A 26430-nucleotide genomic window follows, 5' to 3' on the forward strand; every position below is an offset into this window, starting at 1 on the left:
TTGTATTTTTCTCTCCTTGAAACGGATTTTGTAATCATTGTTAGTTTTTAACATCTTAATAGAAAAAATATTGACGGTGCTCCAGTGCTGACACGTTATCATTTTTAACTCTAATTGGAATCGAAATTCACTGCCAAAGGTTTCTCAACTTCTACGTTATAAACAAAGTCTCCATCTGCAACAACAAAACGCTTTCTCTTTGCAACCATCAGCAAACAACTCAAGTACCTGCATTTTTGTTTGTCTTTTTTTATAAATCTTTAAAAATAATACAATATTTTATTAAGACAAATAATAATAATAATAATTGTAACAAAAGGAAATGATGACCAGTGAAGAGAAACCTATCCGAGTTGGGTCAAGAAAGAGTGAGGTAATAATAACATGATTGTATTAAATAATTATTTTCAAATGTTTGTTGTTGTTTTTTGAGTTAAGCAATCAATTGTTGGTGCGTGTGTGTTTTATTTTATTTGTTAAAACTGTGCTTGAAAAGAATTTTTATTTCTTTTTTTGTTTTTTATGTGAATTATATATAATATATACATAAATAAGTTTTTAAACTGTCTAAAGAGCAATGTTACACAATCAATCTTGCCACAAAAGTAACCAAACTAAATAATAAACCCCAAAATGTTTATATTTCTTTAAGTGATTATCATACAAGTACATTCTGGTATGTATCTACATATCTATGTATATATTTCCAAGTACATATAATTAAGTATATGTGTATATATGCACATATCTGAATGCTGAAGTCAAGATTTCAAAGTACATACCTTCAATTGCAGATAAAATGTTAAAAGATACAATACACAAAAATTGTTTATTAATCACAGACCAGTTATTTAAGAAATACAAAAATACGACAATCACGAAATTGAAATATTTTTTTTTTACAAATTAATAGGTACAATGAAATGGTTGGGAAACTTTATTCATATCTACTATGAACTACATCAAGTTAGAAAGATTTGATATAAATCTACAGGTTGTTGGAGACTCCAACTTTTATAAAATTGTTGACATCAATGATAACTTTAATGCTGATGTATTGCACTTTCATTTTCGTATGAATGAAAGTATTATTAATTTACTTTAATGTTACGTTTTTAAACCAATAGATATTTCTTTTGCTAATACCTATTATACCTATTAGGTATTTATTTATACACTTAAAACTTTCAACACAAAGTATACTTATTGCCTTCAATCTATTTGCAACCAACCCGACAATAAATTATTTTTGTTATGGGTATGTACCTCTCTAAATCAGTGAACTGTTTTCTAAACAGGTTCAATTCGAATACATATTTATCAGATACCTATTCAATTAGCTTTAATAATTTATTTCTACTTTTTGAGTATTGAGTTTGATAATTTGGATAATAGGTATTCGACCAATTTTAGTTATTGGTTGAACTTTAATAAGAAAAGTTATTGAAAATACTGTTTTTGTAATTGAAATCTCATTTTAGTAGGGATTTCAATTACGAAAAATTTATATTCAACCAATAAAGAAAACTGTATCTATATTCAATTATCCAAATTATAAAATCCAATACTCAAAATATAGATGAGAAACAATATAATATTAACATTCTACTATGCACCTTAATTGGTCACAAAATGTATTGGGTGTAAGACTTAAAAATGCAGAATTAACAATAGATGGTGTATCGTTTGAATGCATTTTGAAGTGTCATTCTCTCGGTCATTCTCTTTTAGTTATTGAACATTGTAGTGTAATCAACAAAGGTTTTTTTCCTTCGAAAATGTAGAATTTTGTTCAGTATTGGTGATTTTGACACGGAAGACAAAGCTCGCCTAGGTCAGCCAAAAAATTTGAAGACCAAGAATTGGAAGCATTACTTCACGAAGATTGTTGTAAAACTCACGTTTGAAAGCAGCAGGATTCATCCAAAAGCAGGGAAAATGGGTACCATATGAATTGAAGCCGAGAGGCCTTGAAAGAGCCAAAAGTGATTTTATTAAAGGAAATCACTTTTGGCTCAGAAAGATAGGAAAAGGTCATAGCAAACAATGGCCAATACATTGAAGCCAAAAAGCTAAACATTTTAAAAAATCTCACATTTTTAAGACATACACCCAATATGAGTGTGCTGTCATGTCAAGGCTTGGTCGTATATCTGGCATTATTTTAGTTTGGGTCTCTGCACATAGAGACTACTATTTAGATTAGACAGATGAGTTAGCCAAAAAGTAATATCTTCAGACATTTTCTTCAAAAGACTGAAAGCCAAGTAATTAGGGAGCTCTTTTGACAAAAAACGCCCAACGCTACTTATAACCCGTAACAGAAGGTATATTTCAATGTGAGCAATGTCACGGCTACAGGCTGAATCTAGTAAATGACACATCTGACGAGTGGTGTGATCTTGTCAAAACGAGGTCCTTTCGACTATACTTGAATGTTTGCGCGCAGCGAACTACCCCGTTAACAAACCAACCAAATGAACCATTTTTTGATTAAATACATTTTTGATCAAAGTAAAGTAAAATATATTTTGTGAATAATATTAATAATCTTTATTTATAAAAGGTGAAACTCAATTTCATTTGATTGAAATGTTTTCTGATAAGAATCCATTATAAATGGTTTATTCTTCATAAGAAGTATTATTTCATTAAGCAGATTATAAACACTTCTGGCAGCAATGTTTTTGTACATTATTAACATTTATGAAGATTGAATTTGTTATATCAAACCTATAAAATCAAAGTCGGTATACCATCCTACAAAATTGATGTGGTTTTTTATAGTTTTTTCAAAACTTTAATATTAATAATAACTGGTCAAAACTTTTAAACGTTGAATGCTTTTTTTTAATTTATATCTCCACTTCAGTAATATAAAACCATATTTCCAAAATAATAACATTTTTTTTATTTAATATATTTCTTTATTGAATCTTTCTTTTTAGAAATTTACAGTATTAAAATCTTAACCTAAACTAAAACTAAAGTTGTTATTGCCTCTGCAATGTCCAACATGAGTGCTCTTTAAAATGATTATCTGGCCAGAATCACTATTTTCAATCGCCTCAGTCGTCTTTGACCCTCAAATGACAGCAACTCCCTGGCAAGGGGATTTTGATGATACATTCGTTTTGAAAGGTAGTTTAAACTGGAGAGTTTGATCTCCTCGCTTATTATGGGGACATTATGATCCCTATGGATATTAATATTGCGAAAGTACCAATAAAATAATAATATTTGAAAGAAAACTTATTTTTTCGAAAAAGCACAAATTTGGTTTTAAACTTAATTTGTTGTCATCAAATTGATAAAGTTCTATGATCGCACTTGTCGCATCAGTCGCACAGTCTTGCATTTAGTTACATTCTATGAAGGATCGTTTTTCTACCATTTTCGGTACAATTGTTTGTCTACAGATTTTCTCTTTGTTTTAGTGAATAATGTATTTAAATCGGTTCAGATTCTGGTTGAATTTCGACATATATATAAATTTTAATAAAAAATGTGTTTTCATACAATCAAAGTCTAATAGAAAAGAGAAAAGTTTCTAAATTGCTTTTATTGGCAAATTTGTAGAAATATCAAGAATACACATGAGCTAATAATTGTATATCGCTACAAAAATACAACTCATATTTACATTGTCTTGTTGTTCTATGTCATTATTCTCAACAAAAAATAAAATCTGAACAATCTGTTTCTTTGTGTGTAAATTCTCGTAAAGAAAATTTATACACTCGTTATTCCGAATTTATTTTTTGTTACGAATTCGGCTGCTAATATATTATTATTTCTACAAAAAAAATATTAATTTCTTTTTTTTCAGCTGGCTCTCATTCAAACGAAACATGTCATTTCACGCTTACAAAAACTCTATCCGAACAAAAAATTTGAAATACGTAAGTAGAAAAAATATTAAATAAATTCAAATTAATCTACCATTTATGTATGCGAGAGTGAATGACAAACAAACAATCGTGCTATAGTTCTTGTGGCCGGATATCAATTACAGTATATACAGAAACTATTTACGCAATAGTAATTTAAAAAGAAATACTTTATGATTCCTGTTTTAAATTTTCCACTTTTACCGGAAAAATATACAAATTTCCCAAATTCTAGTCATGATGCATGCTTTCGAAATGTCTACACTGTATAAAGAAGAGATCACGGAACTTATTGTTTGTACACGTGCTATGTATAAACAATGTAAACACAAATACATACTTTTACAAATGCGGTTTTCTCTCTGTGAGCCTATGACTGATTAAAACGATAAAATATTGTTGTTTTTGTAAGACAAAATATGTTCTATGAAAATTATAATATTTACAATAATACTTTTAACATTATCAAATAGTTTCAACATTTTGACGATATACAAAAATTATCTGGCAACTGCTTACTATTTTTATAGTCTAAAGGTAGGGTCACACATGGCAAATATTTGCTAAAAAAAAGCGTAACCACTTTTTTTAGCACAAATTTGTTTGACGTATTTACTATAAAATACGTCACTAAACGTCACTACTATAAAATAAAACTAAATTTTTTGTTTTGAATCAAACTAAGTAAAGCAAGTTTTTGAAATAAATAAAAGAATTAAAATATATTTTATTTAGTGGTTATGTCTTTTTCATCAAATATTTGTCATGTGTGACCCTACCTTAAGATTCAGTTACAGATTTTAATAACACAATATCTAATATTAGTTTTACTAATGAAAGATTTACATACATATATATAAATGTAACATATGTCATATTTTTAGATGTTTATAATTTAGAGTACATATATGAACCCTATTTCAAAGCTCTTTTAATCAGATCCTTTTCCCTCAGATTTCAATTGACAAATTTTCTATATAAGTATAAAAGCTTGTATATAACGTTCTAACTCAATAAAGTGAACAATTACAGATGCTTACAGATGTTTACAAAATTGCATTATCTGTAATATTTGTGCGAACTTGAGTCTGCATAAATTAAAATATGAATCTACACCTTTTTCAATTGTAAATTCAATTCAGAAAAGATCAATTGGAATTGAAATTTTTCATTTGATATTCAGAAAATTCGAATTGAAAATGATATTTTTAATTTCAAATTCGGAAAAGAACAAATTGATAATGAGAATTTTCATTTATAATTCGGAAAAGAAAACTTGAAAATAAGAATTTTCAATTGAATTCAATTGTTTTGTCCCGAATTATAAATGACAATTCTCATTATCAATTGTTCTTTTTCGAATTTCAAATGAAAATTCTCATTATTTTTCTGAATATCAAATGAAAAATTACATTTGTTTCTGTAGAAAATGATATAGTTGTCATAATATAATTTATTATTATTATATATATGTTTTGTCTAAAGTGTTGGCTAACAGCCTGTGTGTATGTTTAGGTGCTTACCTACATATACATACAGTTTCGAAAAGTAAAATAGCAGTGCCACTAGTCAATTTTTTTTTTTGAAATGGCGTTCAAAGTTTTTGAAATTTTAAATGTGAATTTTGTTTTTTTCAATAATCTGACATTCATTGTTTGTGAGGTAATATTTTTGTAATATCAAGTGAAATTTAGTAAAAAGGTTATGAATTTATTGTATATTTAACCCTCCGTTAGTCGCAATCATTTTCAATTGATATCAATAAAGAAAAAGCCGCGTTTGAAAATAATCTCTTCACTTTAAATTTCGTAAACATAAAAACAATATATTAAATTCAAAGTATTTAAAAGAGTAATAAAAATAAAATTGCATTAAAAATATAAAATAAAAAACAAAAAAAAATTTTGCATGTATCAACCAGATCAGTTGCGACTAACGGAGGGTTAATATTGAACTAAGTTTCATTTTTCGATAATTCTTGTTTTAGCGGTTCACGGGAAACATTGCAAAATTGCTTATAGAAAATAAATTTTAACATTAAAAAAGAGGAACATTTATCCAGATTTTCAAATCAATATCAATAGCTATTGAATAACATGAAAAAATACGGTCTGGGCTGGAAAAACTTAACCACACAACGATCGAAATATCGTTAGAATCATCAAATATAATCTATTTTAAGAATTAAATTTAGAAAGATATGACCAGGGAAACCGGACATGTGCTCTAAAAAAAGGGATTTATGCTGTATAAACCAAAAAAAGTGCTCTAAAAAATAAAATCTACACAAATTCTGAATTAACAATGTTTTCATATGGGAAAAATTATGAAAATCATTGCACTTTTTTAAGAAATGAAGTACAATCGCACTCGTTCAACAATACGGTATTAACTCAAAATTTTTAAAAATTCACTTTTTGCAAGAAATCAACTAACAACATAAATATCTATCTACTGTAAAAATTTACTCTTTCATCTTGAAAACCACATTTGAGACCATTTTCGTGATAATTAATAAAATAATACAAAAAAATATCGACAATTTCCAGAAAAATGGTAGTAACTAAAAAATAGATTTATTTTGCAATAATTGCAAAAATTTTAAAGAAAAACAATGTTAATATATTTTCAAATGGAATTTGCTTACTATGATGTATTCGGATTTTCAAATTCTCTTAAAATGTAATCACAAACAGTTTTTGCCCTCTAATTTAAAAAAAATTTTGAGTTAATACAGTATTGTTGAACGAGTGCTAATATACTGATACTGATACTGATAATAATACTAATAAGTATAAAATATGAAAAAAAAATGTTTAAATAAGTATAAAATTAGAAAAAATTTAAACAAAATGTATACAAAAAGGCTGTAAAAATTAATAGGACGCACAGTGGGGTCAAATGCCCTTTTAACGGATTTATTAATATCTCAACAACAATAATAGCAACGCTCGCAAAATTTTACGTGTGTAGCTCTTAGACCAATCCGCATATTGTAACAAAATTTTATGGATATAGGAGGGGGAAGTCAATTACCCACCATATAAAATAATTATTAACTGTGCTATATCTATAGAACTACAATAGTTATGCACACTAAATTTGCTGTGGGTAACTCTAAAAACAAACTTCACGTTCCACCAAAATCGGAACGGTATACGAGGGTGGAATCGGGTTCCCCCCATACAAATTAATAATTAATTCTCCTATATATATAGAACTACATCAGTAAAGAAACTAAAATATTGTTTTAAGATGATATCATTATATTAACTAGTAATGGGAGGTTGAATAATAGAGATCTTTCCCAACTCCTGCCACTAAAAGACTTCGGTTCCTGCAAAGTTTAAATGCACTGCATTGAAATATATGTATATAACACAATATTTAAAATGAGACAATATAAAAACTACAGATGTAGACATGAGTGATAACTGGCTCCCGATTTAAAACATTAAAATTCTCGTGATCGCGCTGACTATCATGATTTTTTTATTAAGCTAAATTGCCTGATATCGGATGACTTCGTATTAACCACAAGAAAATAATTTTAAACAAGCATGTATGTACAAGCGTGAGTGCGTGAGAGTTAAATTGTTAAAATCCCGCGTGTTATTCATTCACGATTAGAAACTCAACGGATGGAAAACTAAACTTAACTGAAATAAAGAAAAGTAATTGGTAAAAGTAATAATACAAGAATATAACCACAACATTTGCACATCTCTTATATAACAAAAAACGATGACAATAACAATAACAACGACATCGATAAAACGTTTATCAGAATCGCAAAGTGCTTTTTGTAGGTAGACTTAATGGGTGAAGCTGTTACTAATTTACATATAGTTTACGAGGCGCAGCGATGCACAACATATTTTTTTATGAAACAACGCTTAACTGTCCAGGCTTTTAAATTATATTAAATTCTCTGCCCAGCTGAGCCCAGCTAATAACTTTATGTCCATTTGAACTGATAAAATCCATTTTTTCACTTTCACAAATAATTCAAATTTAAATTTAACCAAAACATATCAATAAATACTTGAACTTGATGGTTGCATAATTAGATTTGTTAATTTTTTGATATTAACTATTACAAATAGTATTTATGTATTTGCACAATTTTTATACCCTTCAGCTTCGTGAGAAGGGTATATATAAGTTTGTCATTCCGTTTGTAATTTCTACATTTTTCATTTCCGACCCTATAAAGTATATATATTCTGGATCCTTATAGATAGCGGAGTCGATTAAGCCATGTCCGTCTGTCTGTCTGTCTGTCTGTCTGTCTGTCTGTCTGTCTGTCTGTCTGTCTGTCTGTCTGTCTGTCTGTCTGTCTGTCTGTCTGTCTGTCTGTCTGTCTGTCTGTCTGTCTGTCTGTCTGTCTGTCTGTCTGTCTGTCTGTCTGTCTGTCTGTCTGTCTGTCTGTCTGTCTGTCTGTCTGTCTGTCTGTCTGTCTGTCTGTCTGTCTGTATGTCTGTCTGTCTGTCTGTCTGTTGAAATCAGTTTTCTGAAGACCCCAGATATCTTCGGGATCCAAATCTTCAATAATTCGGTCAGACATGCTTTCGAGAATTTTGCTATTTAAAATCAGCAAAATCGGTCCACAAATGGCTGAGATATGAGGAAAAAACCAAGACAACCTCTATTTTTGACCTATTTTTTACCTATATCTGGATTACTAAGACATTAATATAGACAATATGGATATCTAATGATAGATATTTCAAAGACATTTGCAACGACGTATATAAGACCATAGTAAGTTGGACCTACAATGGGTCAAAATCGGGAAAAAAAAATTTTGAACCCGAATTTTTTTTTTAAAAAAAAAAAAAATTTAAAAAACAAAAAAAAAAATTTTAAAATTTAAAAAAAAAAATTTTTTAAATTTAAAAAAAAAAATTTTAAAATTTAAAAAAAAAATTTTAAATTTAAAAAAAAAAATTTTAAATTTAAAAAAAAAAAATAATTAAATTTAAAATAACAATCGAAAAATTTTTTTTTTCAAAAAATTCAAAAAACAACTGGAAAAAAAATTAAATTTTGTTTACCTAAAAATATTTAAAATTTTGAAGTATAATTTGGTGAAGGGTATATAAGATTCGGCACAGCCGAATATAGCACTCTTACTTGTTTTATTTTTTTTTTATAAATTTTTTTGTTTTTTTTTCTCACAATATGTAATTTCAACACGTGACTATAAAAATAACGTTTCATATTTCACATTAATTTTTTGCCTGCTGATGTAGAATTTTGTGCTTTTTAAGCTGTTACTTTCAGTTTTCACGATACTTGAAATTTGTTTTTTCAATATTTTCTTTTATAAGGAAGTTCAGGTTGTAGGCAATATATGTATTCGACGCCCACACCTTCTTCTGCTTGTCAAACACAGTACACTTCGAAAACAGTCAAAATATTTAAAAATCTAGTGCTACCATCTTGTTCGCAACTGTATGTACGTATTTATATAAAATTCAAATTACGCAAATTTATGTAAAACCATATTGCTTATCGATTATTTATGAACTTAAAAAACGACATTTTCAAATTAACAAAATACATACACTGATGGACAAAATTCACCGCCATTTCCTCTTTAGGATGTGTAAAGGATCGCCACGGTACGTATTTGTAAATTAGGTTAAGTTAAAAAGACTTGTTTTAACTGAAGTATAATTAAATTGAATTATTGTTTTTGTTGAAAAAATAAAATTTTGTGTTTCAATTATATTTATAAAGTGGTAGTCCTTTAAACATTCTGAAGGGAAATGGCGGTGACTTTCGTCCATCAGTGTACATACATATTTACTTAAAGGACTAATGAAAGTTGAAATGCTCTTATAAAAACAATATAATTTAATTATTACTAAAACGCACATAATTGATAACGAATGCTTATATCTAATAAAACTACTCTTTATTACATTAACAAAAAAACATCTTAAACTTCACAGCGTTGGAAATTTGTATAAAAACGGCAAGTAATTAATAAACCAAATATTGATTAGTCACCATTGAAAACAATTTTCAAAGTACAATTATGATAAGATGGGTTTCTTGCATGTATGAAATAGATACAGTATTATAGTAGGCACAGATAACATTAACTTACGGTACGTTTGTACATACATATTTACTATTTCTTTAATTTAAACAAATATGCATTTTATGTTTATGAAAAAATTAAAAATGATGAAATAATGTAGTACTTTTTAGTACATATTCCTGATTAAAATTGTACCTCTAAAATATACTTTTATTAAATAGATGTTTACCAAAAAACGTAAAGACATTTGATGAAGTAAAATATATTTATAAGTTATTTTTGGTAAACATATGAAAATGATCGTAAGAGAAATTGATGATCAAGTCCATACATATCCCATTTTTTTCTTATTTTTCAAAAACATTTTAGATTTTTGTAATTTTTCTAATTATTTTTATTTTTTTGATAAAAAAGTAATTTCTCAAAAAGTCTACATAAGAAACACTTTTTTAAGTTTTAAAGTTAGTGAATGGGTGCAAAATAAATGTATAATAAAAAACATTTTTAAAACAAGCTTTTATTTAAATGCTTAAAAATAAGAAAATAAACTTTAAATTAAATTAAACTATTTATGTCCAATTTTCCATGACTCTGGCGCATGAATCAGGCTGAATTTGACCGATGGCATGGGCTATGTTGGCTTTGAGGGCTGATGTGGTTAGTGGCTTATTCCCATAGACCTTAAACTTAAGAAAACCTCAAAAGAATAAGTCCAACTGGATCAAATCCAACGATCCCGGTGGCCAGTTCACATTACTATAGTCTTCAAATCGAGCCGTAGCGTCGTCCTGTAGTTGTCCATATCATCCAATTCTGGCCATCACCATTGACGGTGAAAACTCCAGCCCTAAATTCACAAGTTCAGAAGTCCCTATGGAAGACCATTTATAATGTAATCAATAATTTGATTTAATTATAGTTTATTTTCTTCTTTCTTGGAACATTTAACTAAAAGCTTGTTTTAAAAATAAGGGTATTCATTGTAAGTCACTCATGCAGCGAGTCTGTCCAGCTCAGATCTAGTCTATTTAGACAAATTGCTCGGTATCGAGGCTTACATGGCCCGCTTTTCAAGGGAGTTTCATACATTTTTCAAGTGCAGTAAGGGTCAGTATTTAAAAAAGGGTCAGCATTAAGTCTCTTGGAAAGGACACTTCTAAAGATACACTTTCTATGTCATCCAGAATTTCTACAGATTGTTACTTACAACTTATATATATATATTTCGGGGCACTATTTATATTCGGGCTGAAAAAGTGCGTTCTAGAAATCAATATTCATAATTTAGCAAACGATATTTATAACATTAAAAAAGATAAATGTAAATTTTATCAGATTTTTTAGATTTTTAGTGGGCTGTGAATTCCTTTGTATCTAAATCGATACTTAATAATTTCTCAGATTCCAAAGAAATTATAAAGGAGTTAGAGTTTCGAGGTTATAAGGAAATAAAAAGAATTATTTCCTTTTTGGGATAAAAGGACACTAATTTTTCAGCTTCATCTTCTGAAGATATACATATATTTACAGAACATATATTGTTTTATTATAAGAGAAAAATCTGTCACGTACGATAGTAAATTTTACGCCTCTCACGATTCGAATATTTTCGCATATTTCTACATGTACCTCAAAATGAGTTCCGTTTTATGTCACGTAGTATATCTTATTTCGCTCAACATTTTGGACAACAATATTTCGAAAGAACTTTTTATTATTTTAAAATATAGTACCCTCTGAATGGAACATAAAGACCAAATTATTTTTCAGATACTATTGTTTTTGCAAAATCTATTCCACTCCATAGGTGTACAAATGTCAAGTACGATGACATGGAATTGCCCTTATGTGTACAAAATTTTAAACTTTTACAATAAAAAATAACCAAGTTATAACCAAAATTCAAAACAAAGTATCAACAAGTGCACGATTTTCTTAAACAAAATAACGTATGTATGCGTATGAGTAATTAATTAATAAATAATATTTACTTTATTTTAGGTAGTTTCCTAATACAATTGCAATTGATTCTTTTTTGCAGACTTTATGAAAATATAATGAAGTATCTTTTTTAGTTTAAATAAGTAGTTTAGTTATCAAAATTTAAAAAAAAAAGACGAAATATAATAATAGGTCTGTTCATTTACTTTCCCAGTAAATACTTGCAACAAGAGAATAAAATCAAAACTTACAAAATTACTCTCTTAAATTCTCAAAAATAGTAAAAAGTAAATGAACGCTTTTCCAGTAACAATTGTTTTATACACACAATTTTCTTATTTTATTCCTTTTAAAATGTATAAATACTCACATTTTCTTTAATTTTATTGAAAATTATTTTGTTTTGGCATTTTTTCACCACAAAAATAAAATTTTAAATAAATAAACAATAACACAAAACATATAAAATATAAGCTGCTAACTATTACGAGTTCAAAATAGAACTTGTAATAGTTTGCAACGAGAGAACACTCTCCAAAATTTATACGCTCTTGATTTTTTCTCTACTTGCAAGTTTTTGAGTTAATGAACGCTTTTCCAGTAACAATTGTTACTAACTAGTAACAACTTTTAGTTATTGAACATAGCTAATATCTACAACTGCTTTCATTTAAAACAAAAAAAATAATTTTATTTTTTCATACAAATTTATATTGATGATACGTTATTTTGGTTTTAGAAAACAGCAATTCAAAATAACATAAGACACATAGCTAAAGTGTGCTTTGAAAAAATTTGTTTTTTTTATACCCTTCACCTTCGTGAGAAGGGTATATATAAGTTTGTCATTCCGTTTGTAATTTCTACATTTTTCATTTCCGACCCTATAAACTATATATATTCTGGATCCTTATAGATAGCGGAGTCGATTAAGCCATGTCCGTCTGTATGTTGAAATCAATTTTCTGAAGACCCCAGATAATCTTCAATAATTCTGTCAGACATGCTTTCGAGAAGTTTGCTATTTAAAGCATTTACCTAAAAATATTTAAACAAATTTATTTTAAACTATAATTTGGTGAAGGGTATATAAGATTCGGCACAGCCGAATATAGCTCTCTTACTTGTTATAATATGTATATATTTCTAGTGCCATTGTAATTCAGATTTGAAAATTTTGTTTCAATATCTCAAGTAGTTTTAATTGTATAGTGATGTTACGTTATTTTTGCATTTTAGGTGATGATATGTAAGTTTTTTCTTATTAAAAAAAATGCAACGACTTTGTCGTAATTTGATTATTTATGCATAGATTTTTGTAAAATTCGGTGGAGTTTTAAGGGTATACAAATAAGACCTTCACTAAGTAAATGAGCAAACAAATTTTTCATTTAAAATTTCAATAATTTATATTCGTGAGTGATTTTAGCAAGTGGGACTTATATAAGAGATACTAGCTGTCCCGGCAAACGTTGTTCTTCCATAGCTCACACAAAGTTTGAAGACTGCCACTATAATAGTTCTAAAGATATGCATTAATAAATTTTTACTTTGTATGGGAGGTTCCATGCCCATTGTACCTAGGTCAATTGTGAATCTAAACCATCCAACACAACAAATTTCATCGAAATTGGCCCAGCCGTTAAGAACGAGTTCAGTTACTATAACACGTACAGAAGAATTATATATATAAAGATGACCAATTATGGAAAGTTATTTCTGTTAAATTGTATGTTTATAGCCATGGTCTATTAATATACATTGTGGGTGCAATGAAATAAGGCCATATGGCCTTTATTACCACCGAGGGAGTGAAATAAAGTCATATTCAATTAATGGTCAAAGTGGAAATAAAGCCATATCAGTGTAAAATAGCTTGTTATAATTACAAACATACGTATAGTTATTTTCTCGTGACAGGCGACAAAAAAAATATTTTATAATCATTTGCAGGAAAGGCTTCATTTAACGAAGCCGCCTGCCGCGTTCCATGTAGGAGAAAGCCCCTAAGAGCGGCCGCAGGCCTCCAATAAAAAAAACCTTTTCCTGCGAAACCGAATAGTTGCAAGCCATACTACTGAGCAGGCTTGGGCGGTAATGATTACATTGTGTAATATATTACTGGTACATTACCATTACCTTGTAATTGTAATTGGATTTTTGCAATTACAATTACTTGTAATGTGTAATTGACCAATAGCACATTACAATTACATGTAATTGTAATTGAATTTTTCAATTACAATTACAAGTAATTGTAATTGCAAAATTTTACATTACAATTACATGTAATTGTAATTGAAAAATGTCAATTACAATTACAAAATTAAGAAAAAGTAATAGTAATATGACTAAAACTATGTAATGATTACTTTCAAAGTATTTATTATTAAAAAATATAAAATTACAGAAGTTACCAATTACTTATTTTTATAGTGTGCAGTAGAATGCCGAAGACCAGTATATTATATAGTAACACATACATATCTACTGATGCATACTCGATTAATTAAATTAGTCTTCAGTTTCCCAAAAAAGATTGAAAAGTATAGTTTGTAAACAATATTTTTTAAATTTTTTCGAAGTACATATGTATATGGATTTTTAGCAACTTCGAATTCTCTGAAATTCAAAGTATACATTCTACTCTTTTCAAGACGTATTAACTCGAAACTCCAACTTCATATCATTTTATATCCCTCTAAATTAGAACATTTACTTCTCAGAACTAACATATTGACCATTTTTTAAATATGATGTACGAATATTGAACAAAATTAACAAACTATTTTTAAAACGAAGTAAATTTGTAAGTTATGATTTACATTTAAAAACAAGTAAGAGTACTATATTCGGCCGTGCCGAGTCTGAAATACCCTCCACCGAAATATGATGAGAATTATAGAAGTTACATTGGTATAAAGATCCTATTATGTATGAGGATTGAGAAAAGGTCATTGAAATACTATTAAATAAATATATGAAATAATATAACAATTGTTAAAAATACTATTTTGCGCAGAAGTTATTTCATTTTGATTGTAAAATAATTATATATAATTCAAGTGAAGAATCCGATTATAAAAAAGGGTATACAAATATATTTAGACATAGTTCAAAATTTTGCATACGGAAATTTTAATATACATATATTCGCGTTTAATGAATTTTCCGGATATGAGCCTTATATACGTGCAATATATAATTATGAACCCATAGTCTCAAAATCAAATAGTATGATTTCTGTCTACTTGAAACTGATTTCTGTTAAAATTTTGATCGATATAAATGTGCGTTAATGTATTTTTGGGTTGAGGGACATATGTGGGGCTATGACCTACTTGGTTCAGTAAAGATTTATTTTGGAGATTTGTGAAGGTTAATGAGTTTTCCGGAAATGTTTCTCATGCGAAGGCTATGACGATAATTTATCTTCATAAAATTGAGTACAGTGATTTTTATATATATTGAAATTTTTTGTTTCGAATTTCAACTTGATAACTATATTTGTAAGAAATTTATTACGATCTTATTCGGGAGTTGACCTTATATGGGAGGTATAGCCAAATATGGACTATATTCACAAAATCCTGTAGTATGATTTGCAAATATAAATTACGGATAGGTATGGAATTTTTGTTCAATATTAATATTTTTAAGATATTTATGCAGCTTAATGTGTTCGTAAATGGTCCTTGTATGGTCCTTAAGAATTGAGTAATAAATCCTCGAAAATTTTACATTTTTTAATTCTTTATGCAATTATTTTATATCTTTGACGAAATAATATTTTTAAAAATAGTATCAAAGTTTTTAAAAATATGTTTAAATGAGCTTTAAAAAAACATATTTCATTAAAACCGTTAAAGAAACCTGAAACCGGTCGAGTTTACAAAGATGAAAAAAACTGTAAACCGGTTTAATTTTTTTATAAATGTAATTGAATTTAAAGTAACTAAATTACTTTTTAATAAATTACATATGCTTTTTCTATCAATTACAATTACTGGTAATTGTAATTGCCATTTTTCAATTACAATTACTGTTAATTGTAATTGAATTTTTCAAATTACAATTACATGTAATTGTAATTGAAAAATCGCAATTACAATTACCAGTAATTGTAATCATAATTCTTCAATTACAATTACATGTAATTGTAATTTGAAATTATCAATTGCAATTACACCTAAAGTAATTTAATGGAAAATGTAATTGGCATCGCCCAAGCCTGCTACTGAGTGCAAAAACACTTGTCTTCGCAAATAAAGTTTTTCTGCATGGCGGCCTGCGGCCGCTCTTAGGGACTTTCTCCTCCATGGAATGCGGCAGGCGGCTTCGCTAAATAAAGCCTTTCTTGTAAATAAATTATTAAAAAAATACTTTTTTTTCGGAGTGGATGTTCCTTAATTTTTGATTGAACTTTCTTTTTTTGTCAAATTAAATAAATCATTTAAGCAAACAAAAAAATTTCTAAGATGCAATAATGCCATAATGGCTTTATTTCACTTCTACCATGGGAAATAAGGCCATATGGTCTTATTTCCCAACTAGTTGAGCAATAGAGCCATATGGCCTTATTGCCTATGGCCTTATTTCACTGCACCGACATTGTGTATACCTACATTTTTAAGAGATTTATGCACGTTAAAGTGATTTTCATCATACAATTTGGTGATATGAATTCCGTATATATAAAATTTATTTGGAGCGAAATTTGTGTAGATACTAGGGTATTAATTCGACTAATGATCGTTCGATTAATCGAATAATTTCTTACGAATAATTATTCGAACAATTTGAAAATGGCCATTTTCGAATAACGAATAATTCGAACAATTTTATGTAGAATAATCGAATAAAAATAATAAATGTTCATATATATTTAAATTTATTAAATTGCTTAAAAATGTTCATAATTCTGAAATTCGACAATAACTAAAGACAAAGGACTTTCGATCACTGTAGATGAGTGTTCCGATAGCTCCTTCTATAAATATATAAATATTACTGCAAGAAGTTACAATTCTAAAAACAAATCATTCAAAATTTTTAACTTAGGGCATGAACCAATGAAAATAAAAGGTACGGAATAAAATATTTGTTATTTAGCTGGTGAAATATTAGAAGAATCGCAATTAATAATCAAAATTTTAATTTAGATTAAAGTGGAGTTGAATGTGATGGAGAATGTGATTTTGAAACGGTCGTCGAAAGTGATATTGAGGATGAGATTTATAATGATTACATTGAAATAGATGAAGGCCATGATCTTAAAATATATAAGTGATGTTATTAACCGCGTACGTAATATTTAATAAATCGAATGATAAACATAAATATTGCAAACTAACGTTTTGTTGCAAGATGATTTTGAACATCGTAGAACATCCTTGTCTAACATGGTAATAAACTTTTTGCGTATTTGTAAATGCTTCAATCATGCACTACCTGACTTCAAATTAGCCACGTTCATTGACTATGATATAAACTTTGGAAAGATTCCCTTTATTGAGTAATTCCCCAAGACCACTTTATTAAGCAAAGATTCGGCAACGTTGATAGAGCTTGATGTATAATAAAATTTGTTATAAATAATTTAGAAATTGTGAATAATTAATTTACTAAAGAATTAGTTACTCAATTTAAAACCTGAAGTAATGAACGACATAAAAAAAAGTTCTTAATACGTTTATATTGTATTTGAATTCAGGATCATGTCCAACTAGCTCACATTTTTTAAAACATAGCTAAAAAGCGGAAACTAAAGGATTTGCTAGTCAATTGTTTTGTAGATTGTTCGGGAGATAATCTGATCAGAATATTTCTGATGAAAATTTAATGATGGACTTTGTTTTCGAATGTTTTTTAACATTATCAATACTTGAATTGTTAACTTTAACGTTATTTTTTGCTTTTCTTTAACAATAAAATATTAAAAACCGACATCAAAACTTCATTCTTTACTTTTTTTAAAAAAATGTATATTATTCGAATAATTCCATTAATTTTAAACGTGTGATCGAATTATTCAAACAAGTTAAAATCTTTCGTATTCGTTTTATCCGAACAAGAGAAAAATCTAATAATTCGAATACCCTAGTAGATACCTTTATAAATTAAACTGAAATAATGTACCAATTTCAGCTAGTTTCAATAGGCTACATCCTTGGATGAAAGTGATTCTGAGTCGATCGGTTACACTAATATTTTTGAACGTTACAAACATCAGCACAAACGCATTATAATGCGTAAAGTACTTATCATGTTATTTATAAAACTAATTGAAAATTAAATATATTTGGTTTCAGATACTATGACAACTATTGGAGATCGCGTTCTCAATATATCACTGCCCAAAATTGGAGAAAAAAGTCTTTTTACGAGAGACCTTGAAGATGCATTACGTAATGGTGGTGTTGATTTTGTCGTACATTCGTTAAAAGATTTACCCACCGCATTACCAACTGGCATGGCTATTGGTGCAGTACTTGAACGAGAGGACGCTAGAGATGCTCTTGTTCTCAGGTCGAATTTTAAAGGTCACACAATTGCTACCCTGCCCAAAGGAAGTGTTATTGGTAAGAATTTTGAAAATGGTATTAATATCATGATTTTCTCATGAAACTTCTTTCGTTTGTAGGCACTTCATCATTGAGGAGAACCGCTCAACTGCGGAGGCAATATCCGAATTTGATTGTTTGTGATATACGTGGAAATTTAAATACCCGTTTGGCCAAACTGGATGCAGTCGATTCGAAATTTGCTGGCATTATTTTGGCACAAGCTGGTTTGGTGCGTATGGGATGGCATGATCGCATAAGTCAAATTTTGGAGCCGACTGATTTATTGTATGCCGTGGGACAGGGTGCTTTGGCGGTAGAGTGTCGATCAAATGACACCGACATTTTGAGCATGCTTCGAAGTCTTATGTGTCTGACCACCACATGTCGCATCTTGGCTGAACGGAGTTTTCTCAAAACACTCGGAGGTGGTTGCAGTGCTCCCGTTGCCGTCGTTAGCATTCTAAACGGTGATTTGACGAAATATTCCTACAAATGTGAAAATCTAAATTTACACTTGGATGGCGCTGTTTGGAGTCTTGATGGCTCTGTGGAGATTCGAGAGAAAATGTCATGTTCACTTGGCGTAGAAATTGAGAACAATAACATAGATGGTGATGAGAGTAGCGGCGATGAGCCTCCCATGAAGCGCACAAGACCGAATGACAGCCCCGTAATGCAGAGCCAAAATAGTCCTCCTATAATTAACGATGATCCTGACGTCGAAGCATTGTCCGGATCGTATAACATTGAAGAGTTAGTCGAAAAGCACATTAGTTTGGCGAGAAAATGTCCGGTTGTGAGTTCGGAAATTAAAAGTGACGCTGCTAATGGCAATATGAATTGTGAACCTGGTGGCGGAGATGCAGACAAAACTATGACAAAATCTTGTCCACTACCAATTGATATTGGGCAGGATGTCATGGGTCAATGCCCGTTTGTGGGCAACGACGCAAAAATAGCACTTGCTGCAGTAGGAAAATGTCCAATGACCAACAATAACCCCAATGGTAATAGCATAATTGGAACATCAAATGGAGACGAGGTTGATTGTTCACCCTCTGTGTCTGCGGCATCGAAATGTCCCTTCGCCTCGATGCACAAGCCAAATGACCCTGTATTTGCGACAAAACCTCAGGATACTGAATCTGCAGTACATGGAAAGTGCCCCTTTTTACAAAAGACTGTTAAAATGTTTGACTATACCGACGATGAAAAGCCTCAATCGCAAAAAATCGCCAACATCCTAATTGAAGATGTAGACAATTTGTTCTGTGGACTGTATCACCATGCCTGTCACAATCGAGAATTGTATGTGAAAAGCAATCGTTTGGGACAACAATTGGCAGAGGATTTGATTAAAAAAGGTGCCTTAGATGTAATGAAGTGTGCTCAGGCTGAAATTCATAGTAAATCATAATAGAACTACATCCGTATTCTGGCCTAATTGTTGACATTATAAATCTTCTAATGTTCTTCCTAATTCAAGCTATCCAGCAATCTTAATGTGTATGGGGGCATTATATCAAATTTGTTCGTTATATTGATCATTTGTTACATAGTTGTATATGTACACATTTTGTTTTTTATTAATATTTTTTTCGTTATTTTGTTTGTTATCATCATTATAAATATAACTACATTTCATTAAATCAACCAAAATAGTTTATCATAATAATTCATTCTGTTTAAAACTATAATCACAACAACTATGTTAACTCAAAGTCAAGAAACATACCGTTAAATCGATCGAAATGGATCAAATGGAAAACTTTATTTTAGTTATACATACATATTAAATTTTTAGTTAAACATATTACATATTTAAATAAAGGAATGGCATTATTAAACAAATTGTAACATTATAAATACAGTATAGCATTTCTGAAATATAGCGTAAGTATTTTTTATAATTATCTTCTAATATTTGAGCTATATTAAGCACCTTCTGCATATATGTATAATAATGGATGTGTGTATGTATGTTCCGTATGGACTCAAAAACGGCTGGACCGATTTTGATGAAATTTTCAGGGAATCATTAGAATAGACACTAAAGTCAGATTTTTGATTTTCGGTTTGTGGGTGGAGGGGCGTGGCAAAATCAAATGTTTACACTATACCGCTAATGACATAAAAAAAAATTTTGTAGAAATATGTAAGTAATTTAGGCCAAAAAAATAAAAATTGGTAAAAAAAATATTTTTTTTTTATTCGAGAAAAAATTAAAAAATTTTTATAAGGTGCAACATCTACTTTCTTCTATATACATATGTATGTATGTATGTCTGTTTATTTGTTCCTTATGGGAGGCTAAACCACTACACCGATCCTCCTGAAATTTTTACTGTATGTTCCTCTATATCTGGAAGGAACAATGGGCTCCATTTTATTTTGAAATTTCAGGTCGGCGTTAGGGTGTCCATTATTTTTCGATATCGTTTTTTTTACGCATACCCGCTGAAAACTTGTTCTAAGAAGCGCAACCCGTGCCGACTTAGCGATTTAGTTTTAAGGTGCATTTACAATGGGAAAAATGCATTTTTTGCAGTTTTTGTAAAAATTTTGCCATTAAATAATTACTTTTACAATTTAATTTAAAAGAATCGAAATGTGTACGTAATTGTCGTTCTAATAAGATATAAAAGGCAAAAATTGGTTAAAAAATTTTAAAGTTATTAAAAAATCGCCAGGCCATTAACGTGTCTCAGGCCACTAGAACCAGAAATTTAGGAACAAAATTAACATATTTTGATAAATATTAAAATAAAAGCTTATTTTTCAGAGACCAAAAATAACTGTTATTAAATTTTTTGTGACTGAAAAAGTTAGGCATAAATCAATGAATAATTTTTACGTTTTCAAATAAGAGTTATTCATAATAAATATTTTTTTTCGTTGCTCATAACTTTTATTTTCGATTTATATTTTTTACGTTGCTCATAACTTTTTTTTTTCAATTTGTATGTTTTTAAGTTGCCTGATAAGAGTTATTCTAAAGAATATATTTTTTTCGTTGCTCATAACTCAAAAGAAGTTTCTTTCGCCACCTTGGTTGCATTTTATTAGTACATACATTGAATTTAACCTTTAAAGTCGCAAAAAATAAGCTAGGTATGAGATTGATGTTTTTTATTGTGTGTTTTTTTAATTATGAAGAATTTTGTTTCACAATCAATGTTTTAGCAAACGCATTGTCCGCCAAGTTGCACCTTTTCACAGTCAACAAAATACGCAAAGTAGAAAATGCTCTTACAACAGAAAGCCGTTTAGCCGACAGTGCATAGACAATATGAACTAATTTATTTAAAAATTGCAAAAGTATCCTTTTTCTCTTGCTAATATTACAACAAATCGGCTTCTACGTCCAGTCTCATAGGTTTAAAGCCCTCTATTTCAGCTATAGCTGCCTATAACTCTCGCGATGTATTGCCTTTGTCATCTTCTGAAGATAAATCCACTTCAAGTTCTCTAATTGATGTTCCGAACAACGATGACGTATTTAGATTCGTCGATTCGTCAATCAGAAAATCGGATATTGGTTGAAGTGGAGATACTCAGGTGAAGTTAAATCGAAAATAAAAGTTATGAGTAACGTAAAAAAATATTTATTATGAATAACTCTTATAAGGCAACGTAAAAACATAAAAATCAAAAATAAAAGTTATGATTAACGAAAAAAAATATTTATTATGAATAACACTTATTGAAAAGCAAAACTTATTTTCATTGAGAATAACTATTATTTAAAGAAACAAAAATTTATTTCTACAATATAACAGTTATGGCTAAATTTTTTTAGATATTTCTTTTAATAGTTATGTCTCTGGTTAAAATACATATTTTGGCCAATTTGTACAAAACTGTGCCCCATTTTCTCATTCTCTGGTTATAATTTTTCGTATATCGTCAAGTTTCCATTTCCTCTTTAGGATGTGTAAAGGATCGCCACGGTATGTATTTGTAAATTAGGTTAAGTTAAAAAGACTTGTTTTAACTGAAGTATAATTAAATTGAATTATTGTTTCTGTTGAAAAAATAAAATTTTGTGTTTCAATTATATTTATAACGTGGTAGTCCTTTAAACATTCCGAAGGGAAATGGCGGTGACTTTCGTCCATCAGTGTATGTAAAAGTATTTATTTGGTGTATATATTAAGTTTTTTTTATTCATTTGTGAGTCGGCCATTTCTTATATTCTTTTCTTTTTTATTTGTGTGCGTAAATAAAAAATTGTCAAAGAAAGCATCAACTATAAAACCGATGCGTGATTGCTTTTCTACTGCGTTTAAAATACTCATTTTCGGCATTTTGAAATGGTATACACAGTAAGCATTTTGTATGCCGGCATTATGAAACAGTATACTTTGTTCAAATACAAAGCAACTAACATTTTGGAAGTCAGCCATTCTACTCACTAAAAGCACAAAATTACGAATTTTTTACGAACAAATTCAACACTCTTTTGGTGCAAAATTTATTTATTTATTGAAATTCATAGTAATATAAAAAGGACAAAAATAACTTGTATTACATAGTTAAATTACCTGAATAAATATACATTAAAAAACCAATTTATATTCAAATATTGATATCGGAGTTTTTAATATCTAGTGGAAAACAAAAGAAAAATAATTATAAAATATATTTGTAATAGCCATAGTCTATAGAAGACTGAAAAATATTAAAATGTTTCATAATGGTTATAGAAGTCCGACAAAAATATAAATCGTTTATAATGGTTATTGTTTAGGTTGCATCTTTTTGGTAATAATAAAATAACATTAAACGAATTATACAATTTTTTAGAACGTTAGAATCTTCCTTTTTGTATGCAACTTAGCTGGAAGTACTTTATTGGATTCTAGTATTGTGTAAATATTGTTTGCCACCGTTATTTTATCGTTATAAAAAATCTCTTCGTTTTGTGTAAAGGTAAATATACATGGCAAATATTTACTCAAAAAAGCGTAACCATTTGTTTGACGTGTTTACTCTTACAAGTGTTTTGTAAGACCAAAGAAACAGCATCAAATAAAATAAAACTATTTTTTTTGTTTTGAATCATCTTAAGTAAAATAAGTTTTTTAAATAAATGAAAGAATTCAAATACATTTTATTTAGTGGTTAAGTCTTTTTCGTCAAATATTTGTCATGTGTGACCCTACCCTTAGACATAAGCACTACTATCTTATTAAAATACGCAACATATTCCTTCTGCGATGTAATTTTTATTTGCAATAAGGGGATATTCGTCTCTAATTAAAACTTGAAGTTCGTTTTATTTTTATAACAATTTTTTAAAACTTGGGTTGATGGATGCCAAACAGTTATGGAAGACCAAACAAAATAATACTCTTTTGCAATGGTTATATTAGGATTACAATATTTTCCGTTATTTTCTTAGTTATTTTTTCTATAACCAATTGCTTGTTTAAAAAAAAAAATAACAGTTATTTCGGTTCCCTGGTAAAAATTAAATAACTAAACTTTTTGGAGCAGCTATGAAAAATTTGTTATGTCAAGACAAGTGATTTTGTAATTTATTCAGTTTAATTAAAAACAAATACATTGATTGCATGTATGACCATAATGTAGTAAAATATGTAAAATTTATTTTAATCCTACAACCTACATAGTTGGTTCTATTCTGCTTCCGATTCATTCTGCGATGAATGCTTCTCCTGCATGTGTAATTCCATCTTGTGAACAGTTTTAAAACGCTTGTTACACTTTGGATACTGACAAAGGTTGTTAGTGGTTCTACATTTTTCACTAAATACATGCGATTCATATTTTTGCTGTGATCGAAATTCCGATGAACAATGAGGACATGCCTTTAGTCGTTCACCCATATGACTTGTCTCTATATGTTCGCGCAATGCGCTCTTTTTATGAAATACCTTGCCACAAATAATGCAATTCATATCTTTTACTTTGCTTTCCATGACATTCGACTCGTTCCCATCCTGCTCATCGACAGTTAAATCCATTGGGGACTCTTCGTTTACAGATAAGGATATTGATTTATTACGTTTCATAGGTGTCGATGCGGCCAAATCGTCTTCGTCCAATTGGATACTCTCATTTGTTGTTGTTACTGGCTTTCTTTTTGTTGCCGCCTTGGCGGTTGTATTTTTTACTGGTGTTACCTCATTGTCCAATATCTTCTTGAACTTTGGAGTTGTTACAGAATTTGGCGTATCTCCATTCTCATTAGAGATGTCAGTGTTGTTCACCAGCTTGGCGTCTGGAAATACAGATTTACGTCTTGCAATTTTTTTTGGAGTCTTCGGTTTAGTTTTATCTTGAGTGATTGATTCCTCTAAATTGGTTTGAGAATCAATTTCACCAGTTTCGGACATATCTAAGTTTTTCTTTCCATTTTCTTTAGAAATGTCATCGTTGATTACCGTCTTATCATCAGGAAATACAGATTTACGTCTTGCTATTTTTTTGGGAGTCTTCAGTTTGATTTGAATTTTTGATTCGTCTAAATTTGTTTGAGAATCATTTTCACCTGCGTCGGACTTGTCTGAGTTTTCCAGATCATCATTATTGTTTTTCTCATCAATTATCCTCTTAGTTGAATCTTTTGAGGGAGTTTTGGGTTTTTTCACCTTCACCAATACCTTTAATCGTTGTAGAGAGTTTCGTAATTTATCAATAACCAGATCAGTTTGTACCAACTGTACGGCACAAGATTGACATATCAGAACACCATTTGCTTTGCGCGGGTCCAACTGTTAATAACGAGTGAAAGTAGGTGGTGAAACATTTCCATTATTGAACATTTAGTTTACTTACATCTACGCCGGAAATCTTCACAATCAAATGTGGTAGCAATTTACCAAAGTATTCTCCGGTTATTGGAATATTTTCAGCGTCTAGAACCGCACAAATTTTACATCTTTTAGAAACCACCATTATTAGAAATTACAAAAAAACGAATAGCGGAGAAAAACAAAACGAAAAGAACACGTTTTTGTTTGGTAACAAACTTATAATTTGCACTAAAACGAAATGGAAAGTAACACAGGGTGGTGGCATGTAAAACAAACATTAGTCTTTGCGTTTTGATTTGTTAATGTTGGCAAAATATTTTTAAATTTATAACGTACATAATACAACTTACACACATACCGGGTTTTAAATAAATATTATTTAATTCTGACTTTTTCTTTCATATATTTCCAATGTTTGAACAATATCTTCTTTTGACGTGTTATATACTATACAATCAATTGTATAACACGTTCAAACGGAATTAGTTTTTGTAACAGGGATGATTTTTAATGAACACAGCCAAGAATGAACAACAATATAATACAAATAATAACAAAACAAACATCACTCATTTGCTGCAACAACGTCATAACTCAAAATCCGGGTGTTTTGAACTGAGTACTACAAAATATACGTCTTTCATATAGTTTTATCAGATTTAAAAAAGTCAATTATTTTTTGTATGAGAGTGTTTTTTGTTGTAAACGTCAAAATGAAAATTCATGTTTTCTCGTATATTTGACAAGTAAATATTTGGTTTAAATACAGATTAGAAAGATATTATGTAGTATCTACTATTTAAATCTGGTTTTATTTCAGAAATCGCATGATTTGTTGAAAATTTATTTAAGAAATAGTAAAGTGTCATAAAACATTCAAAGTCGTTTTTCTCGAAACGACTTTTTTGAATTATGACGTTGTTGCACCTAATGAGCGATATTGTAAATTTTCATTACTGCAATATTAGGTTTCTTATAATTATAATAGTTTTGTTAAGAATATGTACGTGATAATGAATGTTGAAAACTACTGACATCCATTTAAAGACATGAATCGGATAAATTATTCAGGATGATAAATGAAATGCCATCCGGACCAGCAGCCGAGTGTGCATTTCTGGATTTTATGTACAGTATATATCATTTCTAACCACTAGATCTTATACAGTGACCGACAAAAGTCTACATACGACCATTAT

General features: G+C 29.2%; 2 protein-coding genes across 2 annotated transcripts; one reads left to right on the forward strand and one right to left on the reverse strand.

Annotated features, from left to right (window-relative positions):
- l(3)02640 (porphobilinogen deaminase-like protein l(3)02640) lies at positions 1-20300 on the forward strand. The gene is made up of 4 exons (XM_065503892.1): positions 1-373; positions 3830-3902; positions 18195-18464; positions 18527-20300. The coding sequence occupies exons 1-4, from the start codon at positions 323-325 to the stop codon at positions 19864-19866; spliced, it is 1734 nt and encodes a 577-aa protein (XP_065359964.1). The 5' UTR covers positions 1-322; the 3' UTR covers positions 19867-20300.
- Positions 20301-23958: 3658 nt separating this feature from the next.
- Positions 23959-25410, reverse strand: LOC135953642 (zinc finger E-box-binding homeobox 1-like). The gene is made up of 2 exons (XM_065503602.1): positions 25254-25410; positions 23959-25189 (listed from the first exon to the last, which is right to left on the reverse strand). Exons 1-2 carry the CDS (start codon positions 25371-25373, stop codon positions 24092-24094), a joined length of 1218 nt encoding a protein of 405 aa, XP_065359674.1. The 5' UTR covers positions 25374-25410; the 3' UTR covers positions 23959-24091.
- Between the last annotated feature and the right edge of the window lie 1020 nt (positions 25411-26430).

The sequence above is a fragment of the Calliphora vicina genome, chromosome 3, assembly GCF_958450345.1.
Source record: "Calliphora vicina chromosome 3, idCalVici1.1, whole genome shotgun sequence".
NCBI classification, from domain to species: domain Eukaryota; kingdom Metazoa; phylum Arthropoda; class Insecta; order Diptera; family Calliphoridae; genus Calliphora; species Calliphora vicina.

Excerpts from the sequence above, each read along its gene's own strand:
- LOC135953642 (XM_065503602.1), bottom strand. The coding sequence starts at position 25,373 with ATGGTGGTTTCTAAAAGATGTAAAATTTGTGCGGTTCTAGACGCTGAA. Across the intron at positions 25,190-25,253 it reads TGAAGATTTCCGGCGTAGAT|TTGGACCCGCGCAAAGCAAA; the intron begins GTAAGTAAACTA and ends CGTTATTAACAG.